Source organism: Canis aureus, chromosome 6 (genome assembly GCF_053574225.1).
Source record: "Canis aureus isolate CA01 chromosome 6, VMU_Caureus_v.1.0, whole genome shotgun sequence".
Taxonomy (NCBI): domain Eukaryota; kingdom Metazoa; phylum Chordata; class Mammalia; order Carnivora; family Canidae; genus Canis; species Canis aureus.
In genome coordinates this window covers 14,715,655-14,741,384 of record NC_135616.1, presented here as the reverse complement: position 1 = coordinate 14,741,384, position 25,730 = coordinate 14,715,655, and the positions used below count along the sequence as shown (strand labels likewise).

The 25,730-nt window shown below is 36.6% G+C and overlaps 1 protein-coding gene across 1 annotated transcript in view; it reads right to left on the bottom strand.

Annotated features, from left to right (window-relative positions):
* Positions 1–25,730, bottom strand: part of MIB1 (MIB E3 ubiquitin protein ligase 1) — a 137,018-nt gene that overhangs the window by 95,900 nt on the left and 15,388 nt on the right. Inside the window, exons 2-6 of the mRNA XM_077900234.1 lie at positions 19,667–19,838; positions 16,802–16,931; positions 9,386–9,490; positions 6,870–6,936; positions 5,080–5,284 (exon numbers count right to left, since the gene is read on the bottom strand). Coding sequence (XP_077756360.1) covers positions 5,080–5,284; positions 6,870–6,936; positions 9,386–9,490; positions 16,802–16,931; positions 19,667–19,838 — 679 coding nt within the window. The remainder of the gene's footprint in view (positions 1–5,079; positions 5,285–6,869; positions 6,937–9,385; positions 9,491–16,801; positions 16,932–19,666; positions 19,839–25,730) is intronic.

The following is a 25,730-nucleotide window of genomic DNA, read 5'->3' as shown; positions in this document are numbered from 1 at the left end:
TCAGGGAAAAAAAAAAAATCCCTTAGAAATTTTATTGCACTGACAATGCATATGGCCAACCCCATTGTAATGGAGATGTACAATGAGATGAATGCTGTTTTCATGCCTGCTAATATAATGTCCATCCTGCAAACCATGGATTAAGGAATACTTTTGGCTTTCAAATCTTAGAATTTAAAAAATACATTTTGGGGGACACCTAGGTGGCTCAGTTGGTTAAGTGTCCAACTCTTGATTTCGCCTCAAATCATGATCCCAGGGTTGTAAGACTGAGGCCTACATTGGGCACCCTGCCAACATGGAGTCTATTTAGATTCTCTGTCTCCCTGTGCCCCTGTCCCCTCCCCTCATCCTCTCACCCTCTAAAATAAGTAAATCTTCAAAAATAAAATATAAATAAAAATTAAATGAAAAATAAATAAAAATAAAAGTACATTTTTGTAACGCTGTATCTACCATAGTGATTCCTTCAATGGAATTTGGCAAAGTAAATCAAAAATCTTTGGGAAAGGATTTGCCATTCTAAATGCCATTAAGAACATTCGTGATTCATGCAAAGAGGTCAAAATATCAATTGTAATAACAGGAGTTTGGAGGAAGTGGAGTCAAACCCTCATGGATGATTTTGAGGGGTTCAAGACTTCTCTTGAGGTATGGAAGGGAGTCACTAGAGATGTGGTGGAAATAGCAAGAGAACTAGAATTAGAAGTGGAACCTGAAGATGTGACTGCATTGCTGCAATCTCATGATAAAACTTTCACAAATGAGGAGTTGTTTCTTATGGATGAGCAAAGAAAGTGGCTTCTTAAGAAGGAATTAATTCCTAGTAAAGATGATGTGAAGACTGTTGAAATGACCACAAAGGATTTAGAAATTACATAATTTTGGTTTACAGGGCAAAAGCAGGCTTTGGGAAGACTAATTCCAACTATGAAAGAAGTTCTACTGTGGGTCAAACAGCACTGCATGCCACAGAGTCAATCAGTGCAGCAAACGTCATTGCTGTTGTAAGAAACTGCCAAAGCCACACCAAACTTCAGCAACTACCACCCTGATCAGGCAGCAGCCATAGACGTTAACGTGAGCACCGAAAGGTTACAACTCACAGAAAGCTCAGATCATAATTAGACTTTTTTAGCAATAAAGTATTTAAAGTATAATCGCACATTTAATAGACTACAGTATTGTATAAACATAACTTTTATACACATGGGAAAACCAAAAATTCATTTGACTTGTCTTGTTACAGTGGTCTAGAACGGAATCTACAATATCTGCAAGCTATGCCTGCATATATTGTCAGCATCATTTACTGAAGAGACTTTCCCATTGAATTGAGTTGGACCCTTGTCAAAAAATCAAATAATTTTTTTTAAATATTTTATTTATTGGGATCCCTGGGTGGCACAGCGGTTTGGCGCCTGCCTTTGGCCCGGGGCGCGATCCTGGAGACCTGGGATCAAATCCCACGTTGGGCTCCCTGCATGGAGCCTGCTTCTCCCTCTGCCTGTGTCTCTGCCTCTCTGTCTCTCTCTGTGTAACTAACATGAATAAATAAATAAAATCTTTAAAAAAAAATTTTATTTATTTACACGAGAGACACACAGAGAGAGGCAGAGACATAGGCAGAGGGAGAAGCAGGCTCCCGGCGGGGAACCCAATGCACCACTTAATCCCAGGACCCCGGGATCACGCCCTGAGCCAAAGGCAGACACTCAACCACTAAGCCACCCAGGTGCCCTACGTGTCTATCTTATGTCAATAATATACTGTCTTGGTTACTGTAGCTTTATCATAAATTTTGAAATTAGGAAGCGTGAGTCCTCCAATTTTGTTTTTCTTAAAATTGTTTTGGCTATTCTGGGTCATTTGAATTTCCATATGAAATAGAGAATTGGGATGCCAATTTCTATAAAAATAGGCACTAGGGTTTTGATACGAGCTGCCTTAAATTTGACTAGTTTGAGAAAAACTGCCATGTGTTATAGGCTGAAGTATGTCCTCCAAAAATATATATTGAAATCCTAATCCCCAATACCTCTGAATGTGACCTTATTTAAAACAGGGTCTTTGCAGATATAATCAAGTTAAGTCATGCTTGATTAGGGTGGGCCATAAATCCAATGAGTGGTATCCTGATAAGTCATGTGAAATCAGCTTTGGTCATTTTCTATGTAAAAGATTTTAGAATTCTCGTGAATTCAGCTAACTTCTTTCTATGTCTCTTCAGGGTTCTTTCCTCATGGATAGTTAAGCTACAAATATTGACTTGCCCAAAATAAAATAGTGGGCCTGGGGGATTGTTTATGTGGCTCTTGGTCTCAAATAATTTTATACAACTGAGCCTGACCGATGAGAGACTGATTTAAATGCATTTCAAACTAAAATCTGTACCCAGGAGGAAAAAAAAAAAAAAAAAAAAAAAGGTCACGTGAAGACACAGGGACATGCAGACTCAAAGAGGAGAAGGTCATGTGGAGACAGAGGCAGAGAAATGAGTGATGCATCTATAAGCCAAGGAACACCAAGGATCACCAATAATTACCAGAAGTTAAGAGAAGCATAGGACAGATTCTCCCTCAGAGCCTCTGCAAGGAATTAATCTCATCAACACCTTGACTTTAGACTTCTAGCCTTCCAAAGTTGTGAAAGAATAAAGTGCTGCTGTTTAAGCCACCCAGTTTGTGGCACTTTGTAATGGCAACTCTAGGAAACTAATACACAAGATCTGAACAATTATCAGGCCTTCTGATCCATAACATGAGATATCTTTCTATTTATTTAGGTTTTCCTTAATTTCTTTCAACAATGTTTTGTAGTTTCCAGTGGACAAGTCTTGCACTATTTTTTTATTTTTTAACTTTTAAATATTTTATTTATTTACTCATGAGAGATAGAGAGAGAGAGAGAGAGAGAGAGGCAGAGACACAGGCAGGCTGCATGCAGGAAGCCCAATGCGGGACTCGATCCTGGGTCTTCAGGATCACACCCTGGGCAGAAGGTGGCACCAAACCGCTGAGCCACCCAGGCTGCCAACTTTTTTTTTTTTTTTTTTTTTTTTTAAGTAATCTCTAGGGCAGCCCGGGGGGGGGCTCAGCGGTTTGGCGCCGCCTTTGGCTCGGGGCGTGATCCTGGGGACCCAGGATCGAGTCCCGCGTCGGGCTCGCTGCATGGAGCCTGCTTCTCCCTCTGCCTGTGTCTGTCTGTCTGTCTCTCTCTCGTGAATAAATAAAATCTTTTAAAAAAATAAAAATTAAAAAAAAATAATCTCTACAGGGGTGCTGTGTGGCTCAGTCAGTTAAGCATCTACCTTCAGCTCAGGTCATGATCCCAGAGTCACCGATTGAGCCCCACATCAGCATTCCTGTTCAGTGGGTAATCTGCTTCTCCCTCTGCCCCTCCCCCTAATTGTGCACATGTGCACACACTCACTCTCTCTCAACTAAATAAAGAAAATTTTTAAAAATCTCTACATCCAGTGTGGGGCTCGGACCCAAGACCCTGAGATCAAGAGTCACGTGCTCTACCAATTGAGCTAGCCAGGCTCTCCAAGTCTTGCACTTCTTGAGCTAAACCAATTAAGTATTTTATTCTTTGTGATGCTATTATAAATGAAACTGTTTTCTTAATTTCATTTTCAAATTGTTCAGTGCTAGTATACAAAAATACAATTGACTTATCTACATTGATTTTGTATCCTGCAACTTTGGGAACTCATTTTATCAGTTAATAGTTTTTTGTGGATTCCTTAGGTTTTTCTGTGTACAAGATCATGTCATCTGTGAATAAATATAGTCTAACTCCTTTTTTTCTCTTATTTCTTTCTTTTTATTGCCTAATTGTCCCTTTTTCTTGCCTAACCGTCCCTCTAGAACAATACCAAATAAAAGTGGAGAGGGCTGACATTTTTATTTTGTTCCTGTTCCTTTTTTTGTTCCTGTTCTTAAGGGAAAAGCATTCAATCTCTCACCAATTGGGTATGATGTTAGCTATGGGTTTTCATAGACACCCTTTACCAAGCTGAAGAAGTTCCCTATTACTACTTTAATTAGTGTTTTTATCATGAAAAAGAGTTGGATTTTGTCAATGCTTTTTCTTCATCTCTTGGTATGACCACGTGTATCCTTAAGATTTAAACACAATTAGAGCTAATTCTATAATCTCGTAAGCAACTTAACATTAATTTTCTTCATTCTGACAAGTAATTCTTCCACTGAAGAATCTCCATGAGTTAGTTTCTTTATGTATATGTAAGTAACAAAGCTTTGACAATTACTCAATTTACTGCTTTTGCTTTAAATTACAACTATACTAGTAAACTGAATATATTTTAGGCCTTAAGAGCAAATATATATAAATATATATATATATATAAATTTTTTAAAAGAGCAAATAAATGAAAGGCTCCAAGAAACCTGCAACCTAGAGGTAAAACAAATCATCATTTTCAACAATAACAGGAGACCTAAACAGAAGATAGCATATGCATATATACCATGTAGAGTAGAATATGAGAGGAGGTTCCCCAAACACATAAACTTAGTATTTATAGGATACAGAGGATTAATCCAGACAAAGAGGCAGAAAAAGGTATTCTGCATGGAGGAAGTTGTATGTGCAAAGATATAGTGAGAAAATGCATGCAATTATACGTTGCTAATAAGGACTGGTGCATGCACACATCTGTGGCAACAAAAAGCTATGTTACCAAGAGAGGACTCTGGAAACAGGCCAGAGTTCTAATTTTATTCTTCTCATTCAAGGTAAATTGATACAGTCCATTATGAACAAAGAACATTTTAGCTATATTTGACCTAACACTGATACAATGTATTCTGCCCCAGCAGGGGGAAAAAAGTGCACAGAACATGTATCAAAAATATATAAATTCACATACATACCACACACACACTTAAAACATTTGTTCCCCTCTACTTTACCAACATATTCTGGATTTTTATCTACTCAGAGCTAGCTTTAAGGAATCTTCAATTATAGCATATAATTTGCTTCCTCTAAGGCTCTTTCCTCTATATACTAACTTTATTGGCCATTTAAAAATTTAAAAATATCACCAACCTATTGCCACTGGGATACTGTACTACAATGTCATGATCTTCATCAATGCCACAAACAGTTCCAGTTGTAGTTAAAGTCTCAAACATGCCATCAGTCCATCCTCCATGACCGTGCTGCAAAGACTGTACAATTTCTAGGTCAAGATCTATATTTACCAGGTCACCAATTTGCAATCCACCAGGATTCCTGTTGCCATTTTGTTCACCTGTAATTGCAGAGAGTTGACAAAGGAAAACCACAGCAACATCATGCAACTGCATTATTTTTTAAAGAACAAGCTCTAGATATTTTAATCTAATCTAATCTTAAAATGTTTTGAGACTATACTTTATCAGATTCTAGAGCTAGAGAACTTAAAACTAAGAAAGAAAACAATCAGACTCACAACTTAAAATAATCTGATGATTTGTAACAGCAACTGAACAAGTGTAAAATCTATTAGACTGGGATCCCTGGGTGGCGCAGCAGTTTGGCGCCTGCCTTTGGCCCAGGGCACGATCCTGGAGACCCGGGATCGAATCCCACATCAGGCTCCCAGTGCATGGAGCCTGCTTCTCCCTCTGCCTGTGTCTCTGCCTCTCTCTCTCTCTCTGTGACTATCATAAATAAAAAAAAAAGTCTTTAAAAAAAACAAAAACAAAAACAAATCTATTAGACTATGCAACCCTATATCAAAGTACAAAGTTCAAAAAAAAAAAGTACAAAGTTCTAGGTTTAAAAATAGTCATTTTTCTGTATGGATGACTTGTTGGTTATCCCTGCAATAACTACACTACAATTAGACAGTTATTGAGATTCAATAAGTAACAATAGCCATAATAACTAGAGAATCTGAAAGAACCTTGAAATTGTTTTCTTCTCTGAATGACTTAGTACTAGTTTTTACCAAATGGCCCTTGTGATTTTTTTCTTACAGAACATTTTTAAATATTTAAAAGCCCATTCCCTAAAATATTTTCAAAGCTAGTTCTGGGATAAAAGATTCATAATCATAAACTACCACAATGAGGAATCCAAAGTATGTATGTTGATTCTACACTTTTCCTGTGAAGGCAAGACACAAAACAAGGAAGTTTTCTAAAAGCAAGAAAAACGGATGACCTTGTCAAAATATAAGTATTTCTTCTACAATATCCTTTAAAAAAAAAAAATCAGGATACCCTGCAGGAAAACAGCATTTTTTGGCCAAAAGGGAAATCAAAGTATTTAAAAAGAGAAACACAGAGTTCACATGAAAAGATGAGCATTCAAAAACTAAAGCCTTAATTAGAAGAATGTGGTAAATGTTTACTGTGGCAACAATAAAGAATCTACAATATGAAGATAGTTTTGTTTTCTTATCCTTTTTTTTTTTTTTTCTTATCCTTTTTTTTAATGACAGATGAAAATTATAATTATTATATAACCTTAATCTTCTAACTACTTTTATATTTAGAAGGCAATTTTACAAAAATTCTAAGGAATTTATAAGCATTAAATTGCCAGATTCTATTATTAATATGTAAGAGATACTGATAACTCTAACACAATTTTTCAACATTATTTTATAACTAAAAGACAAAGGACTCAAATGTATTATGACATAAAAGTGGTATATCAATTCACAAGACATGACAACTTTTTCAGGGTCTATATAAATTAAAAAATAAGAACAAATGCTTTAAAAACCAAAATAAAACCGAAAAAGTTATATCTTTAAGTAACTTTTTTTTTAAATCCAATTTAAACATTTTCTGATTTCACAAACTCTGATACACTATTTAGTAATTTTCACTAGTCTCTTGACTCACCTAGCACAGGGCAGTGATCTCTGTAGAAAGAACCTCCTTTGGCATCCTGGACACACTTGAGATCAGACTAAGAAGAAAAGAAACCAGAAAAATCACGCTTGAAAACTTCAAGTATAGCTCAGTACCTAAAATAGGCAAAAATGTTCATTCAGAATACACCCTCAGCAAAAGTTAAGAGTAGCTCTAGGTTAACAATCACACTAAACACTGCTCTTGAAAGTATCCATCAAAAATTAAAATCCTGATCTCCAGATAGGTCATACTTCATTTACTTTGAGCTTACCTTTAAAGTTCAAAATTAAAATGTCTGGATCTTTACCATTAAAATATTTTCAAAAACACATAAGACCTCAACAAATACCTATTATTTAAAATGTTCAAAACACATTCTATTTTAAGGATACTTTTATGAAAAAAGAGCTCAAATCATTTGCTCTTTTCAATCAATTTTATGACATACACAAGGCAAGTATTAACTCATTTAATAAAGAAAATTATCCCAAACTAAACAGCCAGAAAATAGAAAAGGATAGGACCAAATTCAGTCTTCTGATTCCTTAGCCAGTTAAGTTTACATAAACTTTAGTCCTTAGCTCGTAACTTGGTCAATTCAAGTTCCTTCTCACTTAGTTTTTATAATTATTATTTAAGTATTTGAATGGGGAGGCAGTTGTGATATAATCAAAAGTACAGAAAATGTGAAACTAGAAGAGCAATCTTGGGAGTTACTATGAAAATTTAGATTTAAAAGTGCCTAATAGTATAAGGGATCAGTATATACTTACTGTATTAAGGAGCTACTTTACAGACAGACAGACACACACACACACACACACACATTTCAACTCTCTGACAGCCTCCTTTGCCACTACAACATCACATTTAGCTCAGTCCTAATCAGAAAGACACAGGTGTCAAATTGTTTTAATGTGATACTTTCACCCAGCAATTTCACTTCCAGGAATTGATTCTAAAGAAATATACCCAGAGATGTGCAAAAATATATGTACAAGGATGCTTACTGAAAGAATGCATGCAACAATTAAAAAAGACCACCTAGATACCATCAACAGAAACCTTATTAAATATATAATGGCATAACTGCACAGAGGAGTACTACTCAGCCATCAAAAAGGATCTACATATATACTACTTGTTAAGTACCTCTACATATATAACTTCTAAGGCTTCATCTGAAGCAAGTTAGAAATTAGAATCCCCCCAAAATCCACAATTTACAAACAGAAGGAGGCATCAAAATACTAATGGAAAACTAAAAAAGAACGCTATATACAAGTAGTAAACCTGGCAAATCAAGTATTTGTTTAGATTCACACTGTGACTTACATGGAATAAATTAAAAGCAAAGGGATAGTGGGATATTTTTCCCCTCCTACCAAGGGGCACAAAACAGTTGGGAAATAATGAAATTTAAAGAATTCTTTGAAGGAGGAATGTATTCAAGATGGAAAAGATATAAAAAGCATTAATATTCTGGCATTAATATTTAGTTATACTCCATAAATTAAATAACCAAGGTCAACATTTCAACAGTGATCCATGAAATGCAGAAATATAGAGCAATCCATTTAATGAACCACCAGAGTGGTTTTTGTTATTGTTGTTGTTGTTGTTGTTGCAGGCATAACTCATTGATTTATTTTATGAATAAGAAAAAAATCCACTGGCTGGAAAGAATAGTGGAGATTTGTTTTCCAGTATTCTTTGATTTGAACTTCCCCACCCCCCACACCCTGTTATAACTGAGCTCACTTCCCACTGGTAGTCCAAAATGATGACTCTTTCCACCAGGCCTTACCACCGCCTCTCCAGTTCAGAGGAAATAGTGTCGGGCCTGAGGCTCAACAGTCTTTATCCTATTCTGGTTCCAGCTTCAGGTACCCAAACATATGCCTTTGGTCACTGGAGGCTCTTACACAGCACCAGCTGGTGCTCTGGCTTATTCTCCTAAGCACTCAAGTAATTTAAAATGTTATAGGTCAATCATTTTCAATTACCAATACTACTCTTTAAAAATACAGAGGGAAAAATATATCCTTAAAAACAACTTTAACACCTATAATTTATACTTTTATTAGCTACCAGAGTTAGAATATAAATATTCTATAAAAACCTCATTATAATACTATACTCTGTGTCCATGCCAAGGAGCAGCCTCTTTCAGAAAGATTATAAATCTTGATAGATTTTAGTAAATAAGCTCCTAGGGTGGATTTATAAGGGATTGGCTCTACACAATCTATATTAAGTTACCCAAATATTAACTGAGGACAAAATCATATTTACTATTAAATAGTGTAAACAAATGTACTAAAAATGTAGAGTTTATTATACATCCTCACTTTACAGAATTTTTTCCTATTGCAAATTCATGATTCAGATAGCTGTATTCTGACAAAAGAATATGACCAAAGAGAAAAAAAAGAATACAATAAGAGCAACTTTTATTTCCCTTCTTCCATCTATCCAAAATTTTTATCTTTTGTGATTCTTACCATGCCCTCAAAGCCAACTCTGTAAAGGTTCTTAGCACCATTATCCCAGAGAACATACGCTGCACTATGTGGGCTTGATGCACTCCAGTCCTGGATTTCTGTTACCTAAGAGAATTGTCAGAGAAAACAATTTTTTAAAAGGGGAAGGGAGAATTTAGGTCTCTTATATTTAAAATCTTAATTATCATTTCAGCTATTATCCTAACAGGATCATGAAAAATACTTGTCAAACATACGTCATTTCTTTTTTTTTATCTTTATTTTTTTAACAGTTTTCTTTTTTTTCTTTTTAAGATTTTATTTATTCATGAGATACAGAGAGAGAGAGAGAGAGAGAGAGAGAGAGAGGCAGAGACACAGGCAGAGGGAGAAGCAGGCTCCATGCAGGGAGCCCGACTTGGGACTCGATCCCAGGTCTCCAGGATCACACCCTGGGCTAAAGGCGGCGCTAAACCGCTGAGCCAGCCAGGCTGCCCACTGCCCACATATGTCATTTCTAACATATAACTGAATTATAACTAAAAACATTTTTCAGAATTATAAGGTAATTTCTAAAATCACTATAGAAATTTTGAGGCTTAGTGATTAGAGTAATAGATTACTGGAAAATAGACAATTCAATACAAAACTTTAAATTTTGATTCTTTTTTTTTTTTAATTTTGATTCTTAAAGGGTTCCTTTTAAGAATAGTATATTATCTCAAACCCATTATTCATCAGAAAATTTAAAATCTTTGACCAGGTATCCAGAATGATTCCAGATAAATCTGCTCTCTTGTCAGCTAAAAACTGAGAGGCACAAGGCTCAAAGCCAGTATTTAAGAAAACTTGAGTTGATGTTGCTCCTCCAAGCACTATATTCTTCAGCTGTCCCACAAGGCAAGCCATCTAAGCTAAAACACCATACCTACAATGGAAATTCAGACACAATCTCTAGGCCCCACATCCAAAAGACTGATTCATAAGCTCTTTTGACATAAAATAAAAACAAACTAACCAACCAACTGGGGTTGCTACTGCTTAAGGGCCAAGATCCAACTGCATAAAAATGCCTGCAGGGCACCCAGGTGGCTCAATTGATTAAATGTCTGCTTTCAGCTCAGGTCATGATCCCAGGGTCCTGGGACGGAGCCCTCATCCTGGAGCCTGTTTCTCCTTCTCCCTCTGCCACTTCCCCCATTTGTCCTCTCTCACTCTCTCTCAAATAAATAAATAAAGTTTTTCAAAACAACAAACAATACACAATGAATGCTAAACTTGGGTATTCTCAAACTAGTCTAGAGCTAAGAATGGGGAGTTACACATGTGCAACTCATTTCTTTTCTCCATCTTGACACTTATAATCAGCCATGCTTTACAGTTACTTAGAATGCCAGGCTGATGTTAAATATAATTTTTAAGGCATGACCTTAAAATATAATTTTAAAGCATAACCTTATTTCAAAAAAGATATATATATCACTCTTCCTTGTTTTTACCCTGTACTAAAAAAATCATTTTGTAAGCTACACTTATGATGCTTTTGTAAAGATAAAAAGGCTTTAAGATTAATCAAAGATTAATTTTTGAGAAATATTTCAAAATGTTGAGTCCATTCTTTTAAATTTTGAAATAAATCATACAAAATATAACATGTAAACTTTAAAGAATAAAAAATAAAATGAATAACAGCCTATGAAAAAGAACACTACCAGTACTTTCTAAGTCCACTGTGTACCTCCCATCAAGCCATCCTTCTGACCTCTCAACAGTTAACTATCACCTTGAATTTACAGTTCATCACTGCATTGCTTTCCTTAATGATTTGCACAACTAACCACTACATAACATTATAAAGCAACAACTTCTAACACTCTAAGTAAAATATGCAATCTTTAGTAAAGTATTCCTTCTGATTCTAAAACTACTTCCCTTGTTTTAAAAATGCAATGCTAGGGGCAGTTAGGTGGCTCAACTGGTTGAGTATCCAACTCTTCCTTTTAGCTCAGGGTGTAATCTTGGGATCATGGGATCAGGTCCAGAGTCAGGCTCCATGCTGGGCGTGGAGCCTGTTTAAGATTCTCTCTCTCTCTCTCCCTCTGTCCTTCCCCCCAGACTTGCACATACTCTAAAATAAATCAATCTTTTAAAAAATGCAATGCTAGATCAAGTAAGTCTGTATTTTTATAAGGGGCACAAAAAAATTTGACTAAAAAACAAAGATTTATATTTCAAATTCGTCTTATGTTTCAAATTATGTGGGATATTAGTAAGCTCATTAATTAAGCTCTGAATCCTAGATGAAATTCCTTCATTTGTTAAAATGATCTGACTTATTATTGAGGGGGAAACAAAGTGGGAGGCTTGAGAAAATTACTACATTAATTTCACAATTTTAATTCTGATTCATAAAGATGTGCAGAATAGCTGCTAAAAACCATCAGGTAAAAGGTTGCTAAGGTACCCTATAAAAGAATTAAACTTAAAAAAAAAACAAAAAACTGACAAACCTGCCTCCACTGATAAATCTTAACATCACTATCAGTAAAATAATCTGACTTTACATGCCCTGATGGATGCAATAGAGAGCAGAGCACCACTTAAGAGGTTCTCTCACCAAAACAAATTGAACTCTAATCAAGCCTCTAACAACTAGTTTATAAGAAACACAAGAATTGGAGGAACAAGAAAAGAATACCATAAAGAATCAATTAGACAAATTTAAAGAACCTGATTTCTTCAACAAATAAATGGAACTTTTAAAAAAATACTGACAATTTTTGATGTTGGATTATGGGTGCAGAGGAATTTGCTATACTGTTCTTTCTACTCTGATCTATGTTTGAAATTCTCCATAGTGAAAGTTTCTTAGGGGTGCCTGGGTAGCTTAGTCAGCTGAGCATCTGATTCCTGATTTCAGCTCTGGTCATAATCTCTGGATTGTGAAATCAAGCCCTACATCAGGCTCTGTGCTCAGCACAGAGTCTGCCTGAGATTCTCTCTCTCCTTTTGCCCCTCCCCCACTCACACACACACTTTCAAAAAAAATTTTTTTTTAAGTTTTCTGGAAAGAAATACATCTAATGTGCATATATAAAATACAACTGACACATATTCAAAAGGATTTTAACACATACTCAATATTCCAAAGCATTTGTAAAATAAAAACAGTCTTCAAATACTAACAAAGTAGTGGTACTTAAGAAGCCCTTTAAGAATACATTACATGCTTCCATGGTGTCCTTGCATCATGTTTGCCAAAAGCTACACTTGACATGTTTATTTTTATGTGTGAATTTTGTTATCGCCATGCAATCACAGGACATGTTGGCATGGGATGGGCCAAAGACCATGAGCGTGCTTCAGTCTCAGCCTGGGCTGGTATCTACCCCTTAATATAGCTCATCATGGCCATTTAGTTGAGTACATATAGCAATGGCAGTGAGGTAAGAATCTTGAACCTCACACACAAGGGAAGAAAAAAAAGATACGAAAAGAAGACACTATACACTACTCATGTAGATTAATCAGGGAGCTGGGATAGAGCAGCCTACACTGAAGGGAAAATGGGGACTCCAAAAAGTTCTTCATATACACATTCAGGCCAAAATAAAAGTCAGACAATTAAAAACATTTGATATCAAACGTGCTTAAACAGACTTATCATGATATTAAGTTTCCTTACTCAGTCACATGTATGAGATGGTTTCATTTATTTTTCCTCATTTTGTTCTTAAAATGCAACATGGATTAAATCGTAACAAATCAAAAATGTAATAATGATGACTCAAAGCTTCAAAAATGTCTACCTTTTATCCCACAAGAAGTGCCAAAATAACAGAAACTCAAAGTTCCATCTATAATGTGGCTTCAGACTTCAACTACTGCCTTCAAAAGCTGATGAAACAATAATTTCCAACCTTCTGACCATATAATTGATTGTGGGGAAAAATATAGTTAAAAAAATTTTTAGGGGGCAGCCCGGGTCGCTCAGCGGTTTGGCACCTGCCTTCGGCCCAGGGCATGATCCTGGAGACCCAGGATCGAGTCCCACATCAGGCTCCCTGCATGGAGCCTGCTTCACCCTCTGCCTGTGCCTCTGCCTCTCTCTCTCTGTGTCTCTCATGAATAAATAAATAAAATCTTAAAAAAAAAAAAAAAAGTAATGCATCTTAAAAAACATTATAGAACAAAAATATTAAAAATTTACTTCTCATGCACTCATTCAAAAGAAGTTATTAGAAGTATACTCTTTCAAAACAAAGAGCAAGCTAAGTAAGATGATATAATAGGATATAAAAAACAGGAGATCCAGCCAGGAAAGAGGCAAAGGCACCTGCTGGGCACCAAGTATAGAGCATGTTCTGTCCAAATACAGCCACGGGCCGGACATGCTGAAAGGTATCACCAAGATTCCCATTGCCACTATACCATTTTATTGACCCAAGGACTGACCTGACCAAGTTGAGCCTGACCCAAATTCTCAGTTGCATTTGGCTTGTTTGGACTAAGTAATAATGAAGTTCCCACTCTTCCCTGCACCCCTATTCCCTGACACCTAGATCAGTTAAGGTCTCTCATCTCACACCACAGAACGGTCTGCTTTGACCTACTCCTAAAACTTTGACGTGGCCCATGGTAAGCTTAGAAGCAAAACATACATAGTAACTCATCCCCTCTGACTGTATGCCTCTCCAAGGCTCACCATCTGGCCTATACTTCTGCCCTGCTTAAGGTCCTTTGTGAAGCCCCGTATTTCCTAGGATCTTGCCCACTGACTACCCTAGGACTCTTGTCAACTTCCAGGGAAGCAAGACAGGTTAAACCAGAGACTATTCAGTTTATATTGTCACTTTTTAATCTAAAAGTGACAATTCTACTCTAGCCTTACAATAACTAAATTTGTGCTTGATACTGGGTCTTTTCAAAAATGAAATCCTAGGGCAGCACGGGTGGCTCAGCAGTTTATCACTGCCTTCAGCCCAGGGCCTGATCCTGGAGACTCAGGATCGAGTCCCACGTTGGGCTTCCTGCATGGAGCCTGCTTCTCCCTCTGCCTATGTCTCTGCCCCCCACCTGCCCCCCCGGTGTGTTTCACATGAAATAAATAAAATCTTTAAAAAAAAAATGAAATCCTAAATGTTGTGGGACACAACACTGTGTCCTGTCCTACAACAGTAAAGAAAAACCATGGAATAAAGACAGCAGAAATCCGTTATCTTGGGGGACTTACAACTGTGAAAGGGTAAAAAGTAGTCTTTTAGGGATGCCCAGGTGGCTCAGCGGTTAAGTATCTGCCTTTGGCTCAGGGCATGTCCTGGAGTCCCAGGATCAAGTCCCACATCAGGCTCCCTGCATGGAGCCTGCTTCTCCCTCAGCTTGTGTCTCTGCCTCTTTCTCACTCTGTGTCTCTCATGAATAAATAAATAAAATCTTAAAAAAAAAAAAATACTCTTTTAAAGGTACTCATTCTATTCTCTAATCTGTATAAGAACAAAACTAGGGATCCCTGGGTGGCACAGCGGTTTGGCGCCTGCCTTTGGCCCAGGGCGCGATCCTGGAGACCCGGGATCGAATCCCACATCAGGCTCCCGGTGCATGGAGCCTGCTTCTCCCTCTGCCTGTGTCTCTGCCTCTCTCTCTCTCTCTCTGTGACTATCATAAATAAATAAAAAATTTAAAAAAAAAGAACAAAACTGTTCATTTTACCATTATTCTTTAAACTTTCACATATTTTATACATTCTTCTGTATGATATAGAACTGCTATAAATGGTTATGAAAGTTGTTCACTGCATAAGGGTAAGGAGTAGAATAGGGCTGACATCCAGCCCATGCTCCACTTACCAAGACCTATGCACTGGGGCAAGGGTGTTCCTGCCCCACCCACAAATCAGTGCCTTCTCTTGCATTGGGCTTGCCATGCATGTCCCCATAGCATTCCATCCATCTAGAGGTGACACTTTTTCCAAATTCACACTGCTCTACTTTTCAGAGCAGTGCTCAAATTTTGATATGCATATAAATGACCCAGGCAATCTTTCTGTAGATGAAAATCTAGAAGGTCTAGAAGAAAGAGGACCTACTACCTATTACATTTCTAACAAGCTGTCAGGAACACCTTAAGCTGCTGGTCCACAGCCCCTACTAGTCACAAAATTTAGATGTATATTTTTTCCCTATCAAATCGAATTAAAATGTAGGTTTCAAGAGAGTAGTGTCTCTTTTGTCCAGTGCCATAACCCTGATGTTTGGAAGAGAATCTTGCACATCCTAAGTGTTCAATAAATATTTACCAAATTAAACAAAAAGCAAAGTCTGCTTCCTTACTAAAAATCTAAGTACTTAAAATATAATGGCTAAAACAAATCTGTCTAACTTCCAAACATTAAAATTAGACCTTATTATTTAAAATGAAATGAACAGAGATCCCTGGGTGGCGCAGTGGTTTAGCGCCTGCCTTTGGCCTAGGGCGCGATCCTGGAGACCCGGGATCGAATCCCACATCAGGCTCCCGGTGCATGGGGCCTGCTTCTCCCTCTGCCTGTGTCTCTGCCTCTCTCTCTCTGTGACTATCATAAATAAATAAATAAAAATTTAAAAAAAAAATGAAATGAACATAATACTCAACAATTTATAAAACATTAGAAAAAAAAGATGTATTTGAAAAAAACATCTAAAAATTTTATATTCAAAAGCATTTATACTAAGTTACCCCAATATCTCTGGCTATCCCACCCCAATTAAACAAGCTACACAAAATTCCCTTTTTTTTTCCTTAAGATTTTATTTACTTATTCATGAGAGACACAGAGAGAGAGGCAGAGACATAGGCAGAGGGAGAAGTAGGCTCCTCACAGGGAGTTCGATGTGGGACTTGATCCCCAGACCCGGGATCATGCCCTGAGCTAAAGGCAGACGCTCAACCACTGAGCCACTCAGGTGCCTCCAAAATTCCCTTCAGAATAACTGCTATAATTGACTCCTGGCCAATTACCTGAGAAGGGTAACAGAGTTAAATAGACTAGATAACAAAAGTAGCTATTACACACCCCTAGAAACAGACTTTCAAGGGAATGAAATACAAAACAAGTAAACTCAAATGAAATCTTAGTAACAAAAAAGTCAAACGGATGACATACTGTATAAGGAGGACTGGCCCAAAGAGGATACTCAGAAATACATTCTGAGCAGCAAAATGGCGATATGAAACCTCAAAGTAAAAGGTAAAATCTACTCAATAACTTTCCGGATGAATGTCAATATTTACAATGTGGCAGAAACAATCTTTTTTCTTCCAGAAAAAAAAGAAATGAAGATTTTAAAAACTGTTACTGGCATAAGAAAAAATGGGCCAAGAAATTCAATGATACTAATAAAAATCTCCTGAACATAAAATATTCTACAATAACATGAATTAATAAAAAAAAAATTTCACCTTTCCCCTACGTCCATTTCCTCCATCCTGATCTTCCCACTGCCAGTCCACTCCTCGTACCACTCTGGCACCTGCAAAGATCCCTCTGGCTGTAATCTTCTTAGATTTTCTACGAGACTCTAAAAGAACCCTAAAAATAAAAGTATTTATTTTAAAATTATACAAAAATAGGTTACATTTATATTTAGGGTGGGGGGGTGGTAATAATGATCCCAAGCAGGCTCCACACTCAACACAGAGCCCAGTGCCAGGCTGGATCTCACGACCCTGAGATCATGACTTGAGCTGAAATCACAAGTTGGATGCCTGACTCACCCAGGTGCCCTGCCTGTAATTTTTTAAGATTTTTACATTTATTTTAGAGAGACAGCCAGCGAGCCGGGGGGGGGGGGGCACAGAGGGACAGGGAAAGGAAGAGAATCTCAAGCAGACTCCTCACTGAGTTAAGAGTCTGATGTGGGGCTCAATACCACAACTCTGAGATCATGACCTGAGCTAAAACCAAGTCAGATGTTCAACCAAGTCACCCAGGCACCCCAATTTATTTTTAAAAATAAAATTATAAAAATATAAAAATGATTGTTTTAAAAACACAAAAGATTTTTCTTTGTTCTAGTTAATACCTTAACAGCATGATACATAAATACCTTTACGTTCCACAGGTGATGATGATGATGACAGTAGTAATTAGAATAGTATCTAATATTTACTGAGCTTTTACTATGAGTAAAAGCTTACAAAAGTGTAAAAGTCTGTTATATTCCTTAAGAGAAGCAATTGTTATTTTATCCATTTATCCATTTTACAAATCAGGAAACAAGAGTCTCAAAGAGGTAAGTGATTTACCCAAGGTCACAAGAGCTAAATAATAATGAAATGGAATGAAATCAACATATGAATCCAGTCTAACCTCTTCAGAGTATTACTATATCCTTCACCACTTTAGAAGTGGCAAACTCCTATCCTTACAGGGAAGTAGCATATATTAAGGCCCAAAAGATAACACCACAGTAATGACAAATGGCAAGCGACACTTGATCCGAGGCACAGGAAGACAAAAGGGAGTGGCAGGGACTTTGGGGGAACTCAAGACTATGATTTGTCTAATGGGTACAGATGCTCCTGTCATCCAACTGTTACCATGAACAAATCCCCAATGGGGCCAGTCTTTGGTGTGTGTATGTGCAAGTGCACATGTGTTCAAAATTTTAGAGCACAGTATAGCCAAGTAAAATACATCAGTGGCCTGGATTTGATCCAACACTAACTTGTCTCCAAAGTAGTGACTTACAAAAGGACTATGGGCCTTGAAAGAATTCTATACTCAATAATCTGGACCAGCAAGGTTCTCCAAGGCCATCTTTCCCTTATTCTTCTATATCCTTCTCATTCATAAAATCAAAAAGGTTTGGGGTTTTTCCTTTTGTTTTGCTAATTTTATCTCGTTATTCTATTCAGTTTTAAAATATCTTTATTATGCTCTAACTTTAAAAATTATAAGCAAAAGACAATAAACAACGTGTTCAAAACTATTCAGTTAATAAAGAGCAGGACCAGAATTTGAACTGGGATAATCTGATACCCAAACCCATTTTTCTACTACTCCTGCTGCCACCCTAGGACTGGTTAGATTCTTGCTCCTATACATTATTCTTATCTATCTACATGAAAAGATTCAATCACTTGAAATTCTGTACTAATTCACTATCAATATTAACCTCTCTTTGCTAAGACACTTAGTATTAAGTGTCTTATTTTTTTTAACCTTTTTTTTTTTTTTTAAATTTGTGATAGTCACACAAAGAGAGAGAGAGAGGCAGAGACACAGGCAGAGGGAGAAGCAGGCTCCATGCACCGGGAGCCCGATGTGGGATTCGATCCCGGGTCTCCAGGATCGCGCCTGGGCCAAAGGCAGGCGCTAAACCGCTGCGCCACTCAGGGATCCCTGTTAAGTGTCTTAATACTAATAATCTCTATATATAGTCCAAAATATCACATGATAATCACTGCTGGTCAAGTAATCCCTTAGCTTATAAACTCCTTAAAAAGAAAAAAAGAAAAAGGGAAGTTGCCTGGAAGCGTTGCCTTTGGCTCCAGTCATGATCCCAGGGTCCTGGAATCAAGCCTAACATCAGGCTCACTGCTCAGCAGGGAGTCTGCTTCTCCTCTCCCTCTGCTTGTGCTTTCTCTATCAAATATATAAATAAAATCTGTAAAAGAAAAAAAAACACACTCTATTTTAGGGGTACCTGGGTGGCTCAGTCAGTTGACCATCTGACTCTTGATTTCAGCTCAGGTCATGATCTCAGGGTCATGAGACTGAACCCTGCTTCCTGCTCTGTGTATAGTGGGGAGTCTGCTGGGATTCTCTCTCTCTCCCTCTGCCCCTCCCTCTGCCCTCTCTAAATAAATAGATCTTTTTCAAAAAGAAATATTGTGTTTTAGTCATCTTCAAATGTACACAAGCATAAGAGGGGCTACATAGTCTTAATAATCGCCTATTGATTCAATCAATGGGCCCTTAGTGTTCATCTGGTAGTGATTAACAGAATAGAATGCACAGTAAGAAGAAAATAATCAGCCTCTCTTGGGCTGCCCTTGCATTTCCAAATACTGAGGAATGCCAAGTCTCCCTGCTAGACAAAGAAGAGCTCAAATTATCCTGAAAATACATACAGCTCCAACTTCACAGAACTCTTTTCTCACTCTATGGCAGGCCTGGTCCATATCTAGCCTCTTATTTCCTACATCCTGATATTAAGCTAGCTGTCAAGCCACTTCCAAATCCTATTTTTAAGGTGGAATAGTATAAAAAATTGAATATACACAAGGAATTATAACTAAAGAAAAAACTGTTTACCCTACCTCTCACTTCCTGGTGTAGTAATTCTATAAAAGCGATGTCTTAAGTGATGTTTATCTCCATGGTAACAAACAGTGCACAAATCATAATTTGTACATTCTGCACATTTCCATCGAATGCCAATGATTGGTTGCTGGCGGCAGGTATCACACATGGTTCCATCATGCTTGATACCTATTAAAACAAAGATACATGCTTGCATTAATTACAAATATTATTTACTTGAATACTATTCCCTGGGGGAAAGATAAGAACAGAGCATCTTGCAAAGTAATTCAAAAGGGTAGGAAATAATATTTCAAATGTACCATACATAGTTTCAAGACAACATATTTCAAGTGTTTACATCAGTATAAATTATAGACTAAACATTTTCTATCACTTCTTTATTCACTAGTTAAGAGTACTTCTTGATAGCACTGTCTTTGCTGTCATCCACAAACAAACTTATATTCAATCTAGTGACAGAAAGAAGAATCATTTACCACTAAGTAGATATGGTAAAACCACATCAAAAACCCAGAATCTCTTAAAGAATTTCAACCTACTCTCCAGGTAAACAATTATGCCAAAAGAAAAAGCAAGTTTATCATCATGATATCACAGAAACAAACTATCAATTTAAGCATCTATCCCTGGATATTGCCAAACTCTCCATCCCAAAAAAACAAACTTTAGGAAAAGATTACCAAATAAGTTTTCAGTGTACAAAGAAAACAGTATACTATAGTCGAAATTGCTCGTTTGTTTTCCTACAGAACAAGAAGTAATAAAGTCTAGAAAAAGGAAATAAACATTTGGCAATATGACTTCCACTAAAAATGATACATGAATGACAAAGACAAAGACTATAAAAGGTACCACTATTAAAGTAATGCAAATAACATTTTAGGGTAACAAATTTGGGGATAAGGCTTCTTTACTATCTGTTATAGTTAGAAATTAAAACTAGAAGTTTTTTGGGATGCCTGGGTGGCTCAGTAGTTGAGAGTCTGCCTTTGGCTCAGGGCGTGATCCTGCGGTCCTGGGATCAAGTCCCTCATCAGGCTCCCTGCATGGAGCCTGCTTCTCCCTCTGCCTACCTCTGTATCTCTCTGTGCCTCTCATGAATAAATAGATAGAATCTAAAATAAATAAATAAATAGATAGATAAATAAATAAATAAATAAATAAATAAATAAATAAATAAATAACTGGAAGTTTTAAACAATGTGGGGCCTGTGAACATTAGTGTCACTATGTTATGGTATGTATCAAGCCCAATATTGAATTACAAAGCAAGGGCTATATTGCCATACAACACTAACACTCTCCTGGATTTGAGTTCTGGCTTTCACTAGCTATCTTTGTGTACCTGAAAGACTCATTTTAACTCAAGTATTTACATATAAAATAATAGTATTTACTTCAAGCAGAGAAGATAAGGTTTAGATGAAACAAGACTGCTCATGTTGAAGGTGGGTAATAGGGACGTTCATTATATAATTCTCTATTTTGTGTAAGTTTAGTAATTTTCCATGATTAAATAAAAGGAGTCTCTTTAGTTCTCAGAAACTCCGTTCCCTTTGGAGGAGGCATTGTGTTATTTAAAGATTAGGTCTTGTTTTGAGTTTTATAGATAAGAAAACTGAGGCTAAGCAAAGTCAATACTGGGGCACCTGGATGGCTCAGATCATGATCTAGGGGTCCTGGGATTGAGTCCCACGTCGGGCTTCCCGCAGGGAAACTGCTTCTCCCTCTGCCTGTGTCTCTGCCTCTCCCTCTGTGTCTCTCATGAATAAATAAAATCTTAAAAAAAAAAAAGTCAATACTGCAATGAAACAGTGGAACTAGTATTTAAATCTGGGTTTTCTAACGCAGTGATCTGTGTGTGAACTTAACCACTGTCCTCAACTAGTATATTTTATTAAATTCTCCCATTATTTCATAAAAAAATAAAAATAAAAAAAATAAAGATAAGGGCTGTTCTGAGAATCAAATAAGAAAGTGCTATATAGGGGATCCCTGAGTGGTTCAATGGTTTAGCGCCTGCCGTCAGCCCAGGGCCTGATCCTAGAGACCCAGGATCGAGTCCCACATCGGGCTCCCTGCATGGAGCCTGCTTCTCCCTCTGCCTATGTCTCTGCCTCTGTGTGTCTCTAATGAATAAATAAAATTAAAAAAAAAAAAGAAAGAAAGTGCTATATATACATATATATATATACACACACACACACACACACACACACGAGCTAGAACACAAAAGTAGTAAAGTTATTACTAAACTTTAGAAGAACTAACACATTATTGCTGTTTCCTGATAAGGAAAAGAAAAAAACCCACTTTCCATATTCAAGTTTAAAATCTTATTAGGTAACCAGATTTTAAATAAAAAGTCGAACACAAAGATAAACTTGTACTTGAGCTGAGATGGTTAAATGAAAAGGGGGTGGGAGGAAGTAGAAGGAAGTTGGGATCCCTACTGAACTACAAAAGAGCACGACACCCAACACCAAATACTTTTCCCATGCAATGATTCCACACTCTCCTGCCACACAAATTCTTGATTTCAGGGATAGGGACGATAGCAGACATCAGTACCTACTGATTTCATTCACTATTTCACTGCTACTGTGTGTGGGCAGGCCCTCTGCTGCTTTCAAATATCATTCCTGATGTAGTATGGAGAACAGAAAGGAAGAAAATTAAAGTGGCTGGAGAAAAGGGGTCAAATTATAAGAAATTTACATAACAATCCATGTGAAAATAATGGTACTTTAAATAAGGATAAAACTAGTAGAAGCCGAGGGAAAAAAACAGAGTCAGGAGCAATTTAGGAGTTGGTGGTTATGGGTTAGAAAACAAAAGTTATAAAATGTAACCCCAAAAAGTATAAATGAGATCATTCAAGAGAAAACAAATAGATAAGAGATATTGAGGAACAAATAATAGTACAATAAATTGAAATCAAGAACTGCTCTACTTTAAAAAAACAAAAAACAAAAAACAGAAACAGAGCCATTAACATACATACAAACATACATACATAAATAAGCATATACTTAAAATTCCAAGTCCAGACCTCTATTAATAGATACTCATCTAAGAAACAAAATGAAAAAAGAATCAGGACAAGTTTTCTAGAAATACTTGATGAGTAGACCTTTCAAAGGAAGAAAGAAGAAATCTCAGAAGAGCACAGCATGTGTTCAATGAACCAGGAGGAGCTTCATTTGTTTGGCAAAAATGTGAAACACTGTCAGAGACTTAGAGATAAACTTTAGTCAGGCCGGGAAATAACAAGACATGATTTCTGACTTGCAGGTTTGTTTGTTTGTTTGTTTGTTTGTTTTTGACTTGCAGGTTTAAATGGTCTCAGTAAATGGTAAAAACAAGGATATTTAAGAAACTAGTTCTCTTATTTGCTAGGAAATATCAGGAATTAATTTAAAATACTCTGGGATCAATACTCTCATCTATAAATTGAGAAAATACTTCCTTTTATATGTGTTATGGTTTGAAAGTGTTCTCCTCCCCCTAAAATTCATATGTTGAAGCCCTAACCCTCAATGTGCTGATATCTGAGGGGAAACCTATGAGAGATAACTAAGTTTAGAAGAGATAATGAGGATGGGGCCTGCATAACGAGACTAGTATCCTTAAAAGAAGAGAAAAAAGTTAAGCAGTCTCTCTCTCTCTACCACAAGAGGACACAAGGGGGAAGGCAGCAAGCCACGAAGACACTTCTCATCAGGGAACTGAATTAGCCAGCACCTAGATCTTGGACTGCCCAGCCTCCAGAACTACAAGAAATAAATTCCTGTTAACCAACCACCCACTCTAGTAGTTTGCTATGGTAGCCCAAGCCGACAAAGACAATTTAGAAAGGGACCTTATGATGCTAAAGGGATTTCCAGAGGTAAAAACACTTTGAAAGGCTTTAAAGGAAAATGCAAATATAAAAAAAAAATTATACTATATTTAATTTAATCTTAACACAGAATTTATTAAATGTACTAATCATCATCTACTTAAATAACTTGGTGATCAAAATCATCATATATCCCAAGCAAATTTGGCAACTTATACAGAAAATCAAAGAACTTTTAAATTCTCAATTTCCCGGAGACTACTTAGAGGGAATATTCAATTATTCATGTGATTTTAGCAAATTACCTACCTTCTCCATGGCATTTCTCTCATTACTGTTTTATCTCAGGTTTTCCCCCAAAACTTGATTTACCTGCAGTTATATATGTCTTCTCAGTTCCTCTTAAAATGTTTTCACTCCAGCACAGCAACAGTGAACACAACTGCCATGCAAGATAGTCCTACAAACCAGCAGATCCACTACTACTCAACAGTCCCACAAACCAGTAGATCCACTACTCACCAGTATACTATCCTATGGCTAATTAAGTCTGACTGCATCAACCATGAAAATGATCACCAGCGATAGGCACAAAAGAAATTATACTCTAAACTGAATGTCTACTAAAATTAAAACCACAGGTTTAAGCCATACAACTCAAACCTACTAGCATTTACTAGTATTACACGCTTCAGTCATGTAGAACATAAATCAAAGGTGAAATACAACCATTATCTATTATTTTTTGAGAATACAAATGAATTCACAGAAAAAAAGTTATGTTTTTTATCACATAAAGATTTTCTTAAGGTACCAAATAATCCATAAACTGGGTAATCATCTCTTGAGTTACTAAGAATTTACTATATTTTACTTTAAATCAATACATAATTCTTTATAATGTTCATTTTGAAAAAAAATCTACAATTATTCTTGTAGTTATTATTTCCCAACACAAATAGCAAATGTTTACAAAGTTAAGAAATTATTCTAGCTCACACAGATATTTCTTAAATTCTAAAATCAATCAAGAGATAGAAATGACAAATATCATAACAATATCTGACACAGGACTATTAAACTGAATTGTAAATTTTTATAAAACTGCAACTTATAATAAGAAATAGCAATTCACAATATGAGTTTTTTAAAATTCACAGATTTTAATAATGAAATACAAGTGTATCTTTGTTCTTTATGTAAATTTTATACCAGTTAGATTCCTGAAAGACTAAGTACATATTTACAGTGGAGGAATGGTGTGGCAGATTATGTTTTCCAAAGGGGACCATACCGATATATATCCATCTTAACTACTTTTGTGACAATGTGATAATGACAGAAGACCATTAGGAGGAGGGTTTCTTTTCCCTCCCACTGAACGTGGACATTGGCAACTGCCGTGATGAACATAAGGAAGCAGAAGTAACACTGCGTGACTTCTGAGGTTAGATCATAAAAGACAATGCAGGTGCCACTTGTCTTTCTCTCTCCCTCAGAATTCAGACCCTGCATGCCTTGAGAGTTCTTCATTCTAAGTCTGGCTACCCTGAAGATGACTATGATAGAGGAGAACAGGGAGAGAGCTGCATAGAGATAGAAGGAGATGCCCAAGGGAACCTGGCTATGCCAGCCCCTCCACGGTCTGACACTTCAAGCTAAGGCCCCAGACATTGCAGAGCAGAGACCAACTGTTCACCAAACTGTCTCCAAATCTCCAATCCATGGAAGCCATGAACATATAAATTGTTTCACACCACTAAGTTTTGGGGTAATCTATAACCATTTTAACTGAAACAAAGTAAGTTTTTTTTTTAAAGTATGAATTTTATTATAGTTCCCACAGCACAACATACCAAAAACAAACTAAAGATAAATAAGCTAAATATGAAGACAGAAAATCATAAAAGTGCTAGAAAAAAAGTTGAACATATTTTACAATATTGAGTAGTCTAAGATAACATGAAACTAGAATTCACACACATGTCCACATGAGCACCCAATATACAGATAGAGAAAATCTGAAAACCTACCCCAAACAGCTGACAGGGTTCAGGATACAGGAGGATAAGGGATGATCACTTTCATGTTTAATTCTATATACTTTAGAACTGTTTAGTTTTATTATAAGCATATTATTTTCTTAAGATTTTATTTATTTATTTGAGTGAGAGAGCGAAAGAGAGAGAGTAGACGGGGGGGGGGGGGGGGGGTAG